Consider the following 13073-nt stretch of genomic DNA (forward strand, 5'->3'; position numbering starts at 1 on the left):
CTATGGGGCTTGATGGGATTCATCTGATAATCCCCAAAGAGCTGCTGATGCCATCACAAAACCTCTCTTGATGATTTTTGAGTGGTCTTTGGAGCCCAGGAAAGTCCCAGATGACTGGAAGCTGGAAAATATTGTCCCACTTCTCAAGGAAAGCAAGGAGGACCCTGGAAGCTACATGTCTGTCCTTCAGGCCCCTTCAGGGCCTGGTAAAGGTATGGAGATTATTCTGGGAAGTATTGAAAAATACCTGGAGGACAAGGCAGTCACTGGTCACAGCCAGCACAGCTTCATGAGGGCAAAGTCCTGCTTGTCAAACCTGATTTCCTCTCATGACAAGGTGACCAGTGGATCAGGGGAAGACAGCTGATGGAATCTTTCTGGATTTCAGGAAAGCTTTCCATACTGTCTCTTCAAGGGTTGTTCTGGACAAACTGTCCATCCAACAGCTGGATAAAAATGTCATGAGATGGGTGAGCAGCTGGGTCATGGGTCAGGCACAGAGGTGACAGTGACTGGGGTGACATCAGACTGGGAACCCTTCACTAGTGAGGCTCTTCAAGGCTCCATCCTCAGCCCTGTGCTCCTCAAAATCTTCATAAATTACCTGGATGTAGGACTGGAAGGGATCGAGAACAAGCTCACAGATGATACAAAACTGGGGGAGCTGTCGATTTCCCTTGAGGGCAGGGAGGGCCTGCAGGGAGGGAGGAAGGGGAGGCCTGGGCCAGCTCCAGCCCTGTGAGGGCAGCAAGGATGGGGATGGGATGGGATGGGATGGGATGGGGAACCCTGGATGTAGGGCCAGAGTGGGCAGTGAGAGGCTGGAAATCAGTGCCCGGGAAAGGCCTGGGGCCCCGGGCAGTGGCAGTGCCCTGCAGCCAGCACGGACATCCCTGTCCTGGGGCACCGGGCCCGGCATGGCCGGCCGGGCCGGGGAGGGATTGTCCCGCTCTGCTCCGGGCCCCACCTGCAATATTGTGTGCAGCTCTGGGCAGCACGGGGCAGAAATGACACTGAGCTGTCACGGAGTGTGCCCAGGAGGCCACGGGCACGGGGAAGGGCCCTGAGGGGCCATGCAGGAGCAGCGGAGGGCACTGGGGCCATGGAGATGGAGGAGACTGAGGGGAGCCCTCAGTGCAGCCCCGCAGCTTCCTCATGAGGGGAAGAGGAAGGGCAGCCCTGATCTCTGCTGCAGGGACAGGGACAGCACCCAGGGAATGGCCTGAAGGCGGGTCAGACAGGGTTAGGGTGGATTTTGGAGAAAGGTTCTTCCCCCACAGGGTGCTGGGCACAGCCCCGAGGCTGCCAGAGCTCCAGGAGTGTTTGGACAGCACTGCCAGGGATGCTCAGGGTGGGATTTTGGGGTGTCCGTGTAGGGCCTGGGGTTGGACTGGATGGACCTCATGGGTCCCTCCTCAATCAGCACATTTTGTAGTTGTGTCATTATTTACTTGTCCATTTTCAAACTTCACCAAAGATATATATATAAATCATCATATGTAAGTCTTATGAACACAGGTCTTTTCTATACAAGCCATAAAACCCCCTTCTGTCCACAGACGACCCCTTATTAAAAAGCTTTAGGTGCATGGAATGAGAAATACTATCAATACCCTAAAAAAAATAAAAAATCCTAGACAGCGCTTTTGTTGCATATAACAAATTTCTACTTCAAAAACAGAGCTGCGCCTCAAGAATTCATAGGATGATTGGGTCTTATCTAACATTTCCTAAATTTCTAAGTGTCAGACCAGATGTGAGGTACATAAGTGGCTGCAATTCCTCCGTACAGTCTCTGGAGTGTAGATATACCCAAATTATACCCACAGCACAGTATGTTTGCATCTAGCTGCTACACATTATGTAAAATTAAGATGTTTTTATGTGTGTTTCTCATGATAACACTTTCACACACATACCACATACAGTTATTAGCTGGATTAGCTAGAGACTTTATTAGATAATCATGGTCTGCTTCATTTCTCAGCTTTCTGAACTTAAAATAGAAGAACACCCCCGCTGTGATGAAAGGTAACACAGCTTGCTGATTAGAGGGAAGAAAAACCCACACAAACAAATGAATAAAAAACCCACAAGTACGTTAAGTATATTCCCTCACCAGCCAGACTGGTATTTGATAAAACCTCAAAGCACGAAGGTGTGGTGCAGGTTCTGTGCCTCCAAATTCCTGGGTCACAGCTGCTCATTCAATCCCAGTCTCCAGAGCACACAGACCCAACAGCTGCAGGTACTGGGTTTGGACAGATCCTTGCTCTGTTCCACAATATGAATGGCAAAAAAAGCTTCTACATAGATCGTTAGGAAATCAGCCATACCCTGCTGTCACTACACACGGTGAGTTGTTCTCCCTCAAACATAAGATACAAGTTTCCTGTAAAAGATGAAAGTTAGACCCATTATCCCTCAGACTGACATAACACACTGAATTTAGGCTGAATGTGGCTTTCCCCTAGGTCGCCTCCTGAACTTCAAACACAAAATGTGTTTTGGTCCTGCAATAGAAAACAGCATTTTCCAGAGGTTTTAATTTTGCAGATGTACACATTCTTACAACTGGTCTTTGGACTTGAATCTTGTGACTCATCTTTTACTTTCTAATACAGTATCTGACAAAGATTTCACTGTATTTTGACTGTGAACCTGTTCTGAAACGTAAGTTAATACCTGTTTGTTGTTCAACCCGTATTTATTCAAACTCAACGCAGTGCCACCCCTGCCATGGTAGGGACACTTCCCACTGTCCCAGGCTGCTCCAACCCCAGTATCCAACCTGGCCTTGGGCACTGCCAGGGATCCAGGGACAGCCACAGCTGCTCTGGGCACCCTGTGCCAGGGTCTCCTCACCCTCACAGGGAATAATTTTTTCATCAAATCTGATCTCACTTGTAATACAGCACCAAGCATCCTTTAGAATTTCAGAAATCCTGGCTCTGTGGCTTACCTAAGTTTGAGACGTTTAAGATGAAAACAGTAACACGCCAAATCCTACGTGACTCGCAATAAATTTGAGAATAACAGAGATTTATCTCTGATTCTTGCAGTTTCTTAAACACAGCTTCCCCAAATATCTTCACTTAGGCTGAAGGGGTATCAGGCTGTGAGTTTGTTACTGCTGTTGTAGACACGTGTGGCGTAAACAGCTAATTTAAGGCATAAAAAACTTAATTAAAAGTAGCTGTCTTTCAAAATAACTGCCAGAGTGGATCATTTCCTTGATTTTCAACTGGATGGCAATTGAAAAAATGTGAAGGATGAACGATAAGACAGTGACCCTTTCCCCTGTGGTGCCATTGATACACAACCTTGTATGAAGCATATCCTTTGAAAAGAGACACAAAGGATAAGGACATAAAGGGCAGTGAAAGAAGAGGCTGGGCATGTGAAAAAAACCCAACTAATACTACCAGAACGATTAATTCCAGTTATAATAATGCATGGCTTGACATCAAATTTTGTCCTAGGCTGACCAGACACGTACAGAGTACAACAGTATATCCACTATATGCTTTCTGGAGGCTATACGAGCAGTCATGCAAAATCAATTTGAATACAAATGTAATTTGTTAAAAGAACAGTGAAAATCATTATGCAGGGTCACACTGTCAGCACTTTGTACAGAAGCAGATGCTGTCCAAAGATGCAAAGGCATTCAGTAAAACAGAAGAATCTTGGTCTTTAAAAGCCTCTGTGATCTTTTCAGCCTTTCAGTATAGATACGTGAGAACAAAGCTACAGTTTACCTCTCTTGTTTCTCGGCACTTTTGCTCCTTGCAGCTGTTTCCAGCTGCAGAAAGGGGCTTTATAGAAACTTCTAAGCCTCACAGATAGTGAAGGTCCCCACTGTAATGGAGAAAAAGCAACATCTTTGAAACACTTCCTTCAAAGTTACAGAGTTTTTCGTTCAGGCTGACAGGACATGGTCATAAAATAAAGAATCAGACTTGCCTGTTTTCAGCAATGTCAATATCATTTTTAGGCAAACCACACATAAAAACTCAGCAGACAGCTAAGTGGAGAAGCACAATACAACCCAGGGAGCATCTTCGCTATAAAGACAACTCAAATGGTAATTTTTTAGAAGGTCCTGTTGCAAAAATGCTTATCACGAAGATGTGGGATGCACTGATCTGCTGTGGACCTACAGTCCTGTTACTGTTATCAGCTTGCACCATGGACAGAGGTGTATCTCAGAACCAAATCAACCACCACTTTTAAATCATGCTTTCCTTTCATCCTACCCCAGTCTTCACTTGCTGTTCTTAAAGCTGTTGGCTTATTTACCCATAAAAAAATACACAGTGGTACTCATGAACCTGTACTACTGCGGGTGGGATGCACTGTGCTTCTTCCTCCTGAAATAATCTCTTGTAGTCTCTGTAGTCACTCTGGTAGTTACTGGCTGTCCACGCACAGTAAAGCACCAGAGTGCCTGGCATTCAAATTTGTCCAAGGAACAGCAACAGCAGCAAATGTAAAAGCTTACAGCTGTTTTTAAATATGTATAAAAGGACATTGCTTATTAAAAATGCACCTGCATCTTTCTTGCAAACTAAGGGCTGGAAGTCACTGCACCCTTGAAGGCTGGTTTCATCATGCACTTGCATATAAACACATCTCTGAAGATCAGGCTCCTGTTACAGTGCATGAGATTGCAAATTTATCGGACTGGCCAGGAAGAAGAAAATTACAGTCTCCCATTGAGATGACTTTTTCATCCATTGCTATCTTTCCATCTTTCTCACCTTTCTCTCCCCCTTAAAACCAACAACAGCAAAAAGACAAAAAGAGCCCCACCCCAAACTTGCTGACATACTAAGTATTTGTTCCAAACACAAAAATCAAAAGGCGTTTTTAAGACATCACGAATAAACAGGATTTCGACCTCCACCATTACTTTGCAGAGCTCCAAAAGGACAAGCAGTTGGTCTTTTTCTTTAAGAGGAGGCTTGAAATACAGGTCAGTAATGAAGTACATGACTCAACTTTCATCTGCACTTGGAATTTACCCTGAGAGGCAGATGGGAACCAGCCACTGCACAGATGACACTTCCACTGGTTTTCATTCTACTCCACTATGGGAATGGACTCATAGTGAGTAGTGTTGAGACAAGTTCTGCACTGTTCAAAGCCTCCTTTTGAGAGGGTTTTGGCTACTTACAGGGCTTAGAGTCATTGCAACTTTGAGGGGATCTATTAAAAGTAAATGTTATGACAGCCACCAAAATTAACCCACTATATCAGACTTGTCAAGCAGCACTTTGCTCCGTTTCAGCACAAAAAAAAAGACTCAGTATAATTTTCTTCTGTTTCTTTTCGAGAGCCAAGGAAAAAAACCTTTAACTGAACAATCACAGCTTAAGCAATCACAGAGAAAATGGATTTTTTTTCCTTCCTATCTCACTTCTGCTAGAAAACCTATTAAGTTCTCTCTGTTCAGAAGTTACCTGAAAACATGGCAAGACTGCAGACTTTAATGAGAAAACATCACAGATGTGAGCTATCAAAACTTCTAAAGAAGCCCAGTGCAAAGCAGTTATGACAAGTCCAGACTTTATGGCAGATGCAGTTATCTTCTGCTTAAAACAGAGACTTTGGGGAATAAACTGCAGGTACAAGGACATATTGCATAAGCTATCACATGCTCACTGCAACTGTGTGAATGCTACCGGATTTTGAGAAGCCACCGCGCTGAATAATTTAAGGGCTAATAAAATATTCAGTTTTTTACTGATACACTGGTTTCATTTTGAAACCTCAAAAAACCCCCAAAAAAGTTGATAATGAGGGGAACAGGTCTAAAAGTCAGTGGGAATATTCTGGTACTCATTAGGACAACAGTTGCTCTACCCAGCTGGAGGATAGAGGGGTTCTCCACGCCGGGTGGGATCACACAGAGACACACAACAGGAGGATGCTCGGAGCTCGCAGAGGACGAGGAGAGTCCTCGGAGGGCTGCGGGCAAGAGGAGGGGACCCACGGGAATCCGGGAGCCGAGCTCAGCGCCTTCCCCGGGAGCTCGGAGGGTGCTCGGGTGGGACAGCTGGGACAGGCAGGACTCGACGGGACGGGCAGCGAGTGATCGCCCACCGCCCCGGGCAGCCCCCCGAGCTTTCTGCTGCCCACCCGTCACGCATCAGCTCCTCGCACGACGAGCTCCTACAACTTTTCAACGCCACGAGGGTAAAGCCCCGTAGCCTGCAAGATCTGGTTAATGTAAATAATAAAAGAGAACTCCCAAGAGCCTTAAAGTTGTCTCCCTGGGGTAGGGTTAGCGTTTTCTTGTTTCGGGAGGGTTTTTGGTTTCGATAGGGTTTTGTTTGCTTTGTTTCGGAGGGGGGTGAGACATCGAGAAGGCGCCGCGGGTGTTTTAGGATGGAGAAGACCTAATTAGAGGGAGGCAGCGAAAGGGTCGCCTGGCAAGAACTGCTCGCTGCTGCCGAGATGCTCAAGCGCCCGAACGTGTTTGCAAACTGTTCTGCGTTTTGCTGGGTCTCCAGCTCGGAGCTAGAAGCCTCCAAATTACAGTGAAGACCGATGGCTGGGGAGGGCTGGGGGGAAGAAGGGAAAAGCGGTGGGGACAGCTCTGCAGATATTAAATCTTCCCAGCCGCTCATGTGGATTACATTTAAGCTCTCACGGCATTTCTTTGCCCTCTAATTAAGCACAGTTTCAAAACAGAACGTGTCTGAGGATGGATCATCCGCCGGCTTCTATTTCAAATGCAGAGATAAGTATTATATTTTTTTTTCTTTCCTTATCCATAAAGAGAAAAGGAGTGCCCAGACAAGCGGTACCCTGCTGAGAGCCACCTCCCCGGTCCCTTGCGCACTTGGACTCCGACTTTGCGGGAGCTCCGGCGCGACCCCGACCCCCAACCCCCGCACCGTCCCCGCTCCGTCCTCCGTCCCCTCACCTCGGGCGGGGCGCGGCGCCGCCAGGCTCCCGCAGAGCGCCAGCCAGGCCAGCACCGCGCGGCTCATCCTCTCCTCCTCCTCCTCCTCCTTCTCCTCCTTCTGCTCTCCTCCGCCTCAGCCGAGGGATGCGAGCGGCGGGCGCCGGCGGTGCCTCCGCCCGGTGAGGCGATGCGAGGCGCGGCTCGGATGCGCAGGTCCCCTCCCGGCGCTGCGCGGCGTGGAGCGTCCCCCCGGCCGAGCGCAGCCCCCGCCGCTCCGCTGCCACCGCCCCTAAGCGCGGCGCGGAGCCCGTCCCGCCGCCCGCCCGCTCTGCGCGCCCGCCAGGTGCCGCCGCGCCTCCAGCATGGCCCGGCCGCCGCCTCCCAGCCGTGTCCCGCCGCCTCCTCCTCTCCTCCTCTCCTCCCCCTCTTTCTCCTCTCTGCCTTCCTCCTCCTCCTCCTCCTCCTGCCGCCGCTGCCCTGCCCGCCCCGCGCGGATCCCGGGGGCGGTGCCGCGGGACACACCCCGGTCCCGCCCCGCCCGCGGCCGCGCCCCCGAGATGCAGGAGGGTGCGGGATGGAGCTCCCGCACGGAGCCGGGATCCTGCGATAAGGAGGGTGCGGGATGGAGCTCCCGCACGGAGCCGGGACCCTGCGATAAGGAGGGTGCGGGATGGAGCTCCCGCACGGAGCCGGGACCCCGAGATGAGGGAGATGCAGGATGGAGCTCCCGCACGGAGCTGGGACCCCGAGATGAGGGAGATGCGGGATGGAGCTCCCGCACGGAGCTGGGACCCTGCAATAAGGAGAGTGCGGGATGGAGCTCCCGCACGGAGCCGGGACCCCGAGATGAGGGAGATGCAGGATGGAGCTCCCGCACGGAGCTGGGACCCCGAGATGAGGGAGATGCGGGATGGAGCTCCCGCACGGAGCCGGGACCCCGAGATGAGGGAGATGCGGGATGGAGCTCCCGCACGGAGCCGGGACCCCGAGATGAGGGAGATGCGGGATGGAGCTCCCGCACGGAGCCGGGACCCCGAGATGAGGGAGATGCGGGATGGAGCTCCCGCACGGAGCCGGGACCCCGAGATGAGGGAGATGCGGGATGGAGCTCCCGCACGGAGCCGGGACCCCGAGATGAGGGAGATGCGGGATGGAGCTCCCGCACGGAGCCGGGACCCCGAGATGAGGGAGATGCGGGATGGAGCTCCCGCACGGAGCGGGGACCCCGCGGGCTCCGGCTGATCCCGGGGATGCTCCCGCAGCGCTCCAGTGTGCGTGGACGAGCGGGCATAAGTCTGCGTGGCCGGGGTTCCTCTCCCGCGGCAAATGGCTTGTCCTGGGCTAGTTTGGTTTTCCGTGGTTGCCTGCCCTCACCTATCAGGGAGCGGACGCTGTTCAGGAAGGTGTTTTACCCTCCGCGGAGGAATTTCGCCCTCCACAAACTTCTGTCTTGTAGGTGCTATCCAAAGCCTGCGCTCTGCCGAGTGCTGCCTCGGCTTAAAATCCCTCCTGAACATCCACACGGAGAACTAGCACGGAATCACAGCATTTGGGTTGGAAGGGACCTCAGAGCTCCCCCCATCCCCAGCCCCCATGCCATCCATGGGCAGGGACGCCTTCCACCAGACCGGGAGCAGCAAAGGTCCGTTCTTCCAGCTCCCTCCCTCCTCAGGTAGGATGCCACGCTGCCCGAAACTGGAAGGGAGTCAAAGTAAGGATGAAAGATGTGCCGATGTTTCAGAAGCAGCCCAAGGCAGAGGGTAGGAAGATCTAACGTCAGACCATTACACACTTTTTTTTTTTTTTTTTTAATCTCTTTTCCCTACCTGGGTACATAGAGCCACGAGAGTGAAAAAAGTACTAATTGCCTAGTGGGTGTCAAAAGGTTCTCCAGATATTTTATATCTGTAATTTGTATCCCCTCTACATGCCTTCATGGTGAAAGACCACATATAAATATTATATTAAGCTTTAATGCACTTGCTGAGTGAGAAGGATGCACTGAACAGCACGAGGCTGTTGAGAAGCATTTCTGCAGATACAACCTGAAAGTCCGGGCTTGCTTGCATGACAACAAGAAGAGACATCATGAAATTAGGAGTGCAAACGACCCGTTAAGTCGTCTGATCTCTTGGTTACTTTGGCTGGCACCTCGCAGTAGTTACAGCATTTCATTTTGCAAGCCCTTTGTCTGCCATTAAATTCCTGCCAGTGACAGGGTGACAGCCCTTGCCTAAAGCTCCGGTTTTACATCTGAGCACGCAATTAATCACATTTTTCTTTGACACTGGAAGTGTTTTAGTTTCAACACCTTGCATTGTCAGCAAAGATTTGAAAGGACGAGGCTTTTTTGCGCTGGTTAAACTACAGAATTAACAGAAATGACGCGCCTTGATAAAGAGCATTTGACACCTATAATCCCATGGCTTTTTCTGCTTGCGCACAGCTCAGTGGTGCCCACACCAGGTGTGCACTTCACCCACCACAGCAGGGCAAGGTTTCCTGGTGGCATTGAGCCAACAGTGGAGGGGCAGCGCAGAGTTATCCAGCATGTTCACAGAAATAAATTAAAAAAAACATTTTCCAACATTAATTTAGCCCACTAGCAGAAAAGAGGTTTTACCATGAGCTGTAGCCCGGTGTGATGCTCTGGACACGTGGAAGCTTGGTAGCATCCACCAAAACTTTTCCCTGTTCTCAGTGCACTCTCACAACTCACCTGGCAGCGCTCAGGTGTGTTACAGCCACGCCTTCGTTAACCTGCACAGGTGTCCCTGCGATTGCATCACCACCTCTACAGCAACTCGGATTTTACATCAGTCTCCATGCCACAGATCTCCCTGAAGAACTACTGCCCGGAAAGAAAATACTTCCCTTTCTCCCCAAGGGTTGCTTTGCTGTCAATAAAGAGATAGTGGAAATTTAGGAAGCCTTAACAAAGCTTCTGATTTTAATGCATCGTTTCTCTGCAACGGTGCTAATTTTACTGCTTATCTCTGTTTTACAACCAAGAATCCAGCTGTCACAATTGCAAGGCAAGCTGCACTGTAGCTGCTGTGGCAGCCCAGCATGCCTGCACCCCCAAGTGGCAGCCTTGCCTGTGATTTTTTTTTTTTTTAATTTTTCTTGAGAGAATAATCCCTTAATGCAGTCCCTTTATTTCTCCAATTAGGATAAATCTAAAGGGACTAACTACACTCGGTAACGGGAGGCCTTTTTCCACTGAGAGTCTATGACTAGCAGCTGATTAAAATGACACAGAAATAGCTTCTTCAAAGCCAGGCATTGTTTATTCAGCCAAAAGGGATGAAACAACAAAAGGCTTTCCTGCCTGGTTCTTACCTAAAGTGCAATGCCTTTTTGTTTCCAGGTTCTCAATAAGTTTTGTTCAATAAAGCCTGTCTTGCCACCTCAGAGTAATCAGACTTTTTTGCTGCCCCACTCTGCTGGGGTCCTCTTCTTGTGCTGCTGCCTCCTGCTTGCTCCCCTGTGTTTTGGGGATGACCCAGGATTTGGGGATGCTGCAGGAGACCCCTTCATCCAGCACCTTCCTTCTACTCCAGTTTCTCCCCTTAGCACAGGGAAACCCAGCTCCAGCTCGGCTGTGAGGTTGGCTCCGAGGTGCAGACTGTTCCTTCAGCCCAAGGGCAGCAATCACCTCCATCTAGGTGTCCTTAATGTGGATTTTTTGGAGCCAGGCTGTGCTATCTGCTGCTCCCTCCCGGGTTTTACCCAAGAGTTCCTCGGCTGTTGTGCTGTGGGGTTCACACTGTTGTCATTGGGGTTGTTGTGGTTGCAGCATCTCCTCCTCCTAACAGTGACCTGTCCCTGAACTCACTTTTGTCCTTCAATGTCCTCCGAGAAATTGTTCAATTTTTTTTGCCATTTTTGGTTTTTCTTGAAGCAGCTGCCTCGTTGAAAGCAGGAAAACCTGCCTTCTGATCCTGTAAATACTATAGGTGTGCAAACATCAATTTCGTGTGGGAAACCCCAGGACCTTCAGGCCATACTGGAGATTCTCTCTTGCTTTTATGGGTTACATACTTTTAAATCCTCACTGTTTTCCCAGTGGTGAAGGCACTTTGCTGAAATATGGGCAGGGTGGGACTGGGGTATCACAAGCCATTGCAGCTCAAGCTGACGTTCTACCTTAACATTTATATATATATAAAATAACATTTTTGTATTTGTATTTTGATATTTACCCCTAAGGCAAAACTCTTCCTCCTGTCATGTGGATTCATTACATGCTTTGTGGTTTGGAATTTAAGAGAGAAATGGGCTCAAGAACTGCCAGATATTAATCCTTAATATTTCTCTCTTCCTTTTTCTGCCACCCAAAGAGCTCATAGACTACTTTTCACTTTCCAGACTGTTCCTACACTTCAGGATAATTCCTGCTTAATTTTACTTAGCTGCACTCCAATATCCAAATACATATTTTATTTGTTTACCAGTCACTTAGGATCAAGAACTCTTGTACATCCAATTTTTTTTAATGGTCTTCCATCTAAATGATCAGCTCTGTTTGTGAGAATTTTCTGCCTCATAGAATTGCCAGACAGGGACTGTGGGGACTGCCTAAATCTGTATCATCCCTTCCTTAGGCTAAGGATTCCTGTAGACCTTCTGGAGTAGAAGGGGTAGAGTGGAGAGGCAAATCAACTGCTTCTTTTCCAAGGGGGGGAAAAAAAAAAGCCAAAAATATTTTCAACGTTTTTCTTTATATCAAATTGCTGATCCATGTCTGGTAATGCCCTCACTGTTTTCCTCCATCTTACTTTCATCAGGAGCTTACATTTCCTGCATTATTTCCTGTCCTGCATCAAATGCTCCAATTAACCCTTTGAAGTCCTGCAGTACGTTAAACAGGAAAAAAAAAAAATTATAGCCTGTAGAAATGTAAGCACCACATTGTCCTAGATAAGGAGCCATCAGTAAGGAACAGTGACAGCAAGTCTGAATGTATAACATGAAGACGATTTTAGCAAAAGAGAAGAATAATGGCTAATGTTTAGAAGGGACACGAGGTCTAAGATTTGTTGCACAAAAGGTGTAACAAAAGTTACTCCCACCCGTGCTGCAGCAGTTGGAGAGCAAGAGCTGATCCTTCCTGTCTGCCAACCTCTTGCCAATTTTAGATGTCACCCAGACAAGGTGAGTGTAACCTGCCAATTACCCTATGACACCTTTAGGGTATCTTGGATACTGGCTTTGTGGAGGAGATTAGTTTTGTCACCAGCTCCTATCACAGCACCCGCCAGATCAGACCCTCCTTAGAGCCAGAGATCAGGACAGTCTCAGACTGCACAGGCACACAGATTATATTGCCACCTCTGTTATAATTAGGGATATAAAAAGCCTCTGCTGCACGCAGCAGAATCTTCTTTTTTTTTTTTTTTTCTTCTTTTTTTCCCCTAATAATATGTACTTTGTTCTTCAGGGATTTGTCAGACGCCGTTCACCATAACTGGCTGCTCTGATTCTGCAAGTCATCTGTGTGTGCTTGACTCAAGAAAAGAAGAGATAATACATCTGTCTGTCACCACTACAGCAACGCTGCCAGAATTATTCCTGGGGTTGACATCGCCTCTAAAAAAAGGGAACAGTTGGTTCTTTCATCTCTTCCCAAGCACAGCCTGATCCCCCACTTGTTGAACATGTGAGGTTTCCCATTAAGTCAATGTGGGTTTAGTGGAAGATCCTGCTTCCCTCAAACCTTTCTGGTTCGAAAGTGTTGTCATGCTCCATCACAGGAAAAAGGGGAGAAGTAGATGTGCAGCACAGGGAAACATTCAAACTCCATTAAAAAAAAAAGTACTTTTTTTTAAAAAAAGTACTTTTTCTTTCAGTCTTTTGCAGCACAGGTTTTTTTTTTCTTTTTTACAATTTATAGGACAGAACCAATAAAATCAGTATCACACTTGGATTTGACTACTTTTATTTTGGAAACATGCTTTTACTGCCTACAGAGGATAGTATTAAACAATCCTGTCTAAATGTCTGAGCAAGTGTTAAATTGAATCCTCTGCCTCCCAAAATGCACACATGTGACGTGCACAGGAACACAGGAGAGGAGAGGAGTGCACAGGCTAAGGTGTGAGCACAACCCCTGGCATGAGGCACTCCTGCATTTCATTCTATAAAGCCTTTCTGC

General features: G+C 48.4%; 2 protein-coding genes across 3 annotated transcripts in view; one reads left to right on the forward strand and one right to left on the reverse strand.

Annotated features, from left to right (window-relative positions):
• Positions 1 to 7246, reverse strand: part of EDIL3 (EGF like and discoidin domains 3) — a 238589-nt gene extending 231343 nt beyond the window's left edge. Inside the window, exon 1 of one of the 2 annotated variants that reach the window (XM_088156987.1) lies at positions 6935 to 7246. In XM_088156987.1, coding sequence (XP_088013113.1) covers positions 6935 to 7001 — 67 coding nt within the window. In that variant the 5' untranslated portion in view covers positions 7002 to 7246. The remainder of the gene's footprint in view (positions 1 to 6934) is intronic. The other variant, XM_088156988.1, reaches the window with a different exon arrangement.
• A 227-nt stretch (positions 7247 to 7473) lies between these two features.
• On the forward strand, positions 7474 to 12845 carry LOC148219560 (uncharacterized). Its single transcript, XM_088157410.1, has 2 exons — positions 7474 to 8588; positions 12360 to 12845. Exons 1-2 carry the CDS (start codon positions 7474 to 7476, stop codon positions 12397 to 12399), a joined length of 1155 nt encoding a protein of 384 aa, XP_088013536.1. The 3' UTR covers positions 12400 to 12845.
• The last annotated feature ends 228 nt before the right edge of the window (positions 12846 to 13073 follow it).

The sequence above is a fragment of the Sturnus vulgaris genome, chromosome Z (genome assembly GCF_052056855.1).
Source record: "Sturnus vulgaris isolate bStuVul1 chromosome Z, bStuVul1.hap1, whole genome shotgun sequence".
In the NCBI taxonomy this organism is placed as follows: domain Eukaryota; kingdom Metazoa; phylum Chordata; class Aves; order Passeriformes; family Sturnidae; genus Sturnus; species Sturnus vulgaris.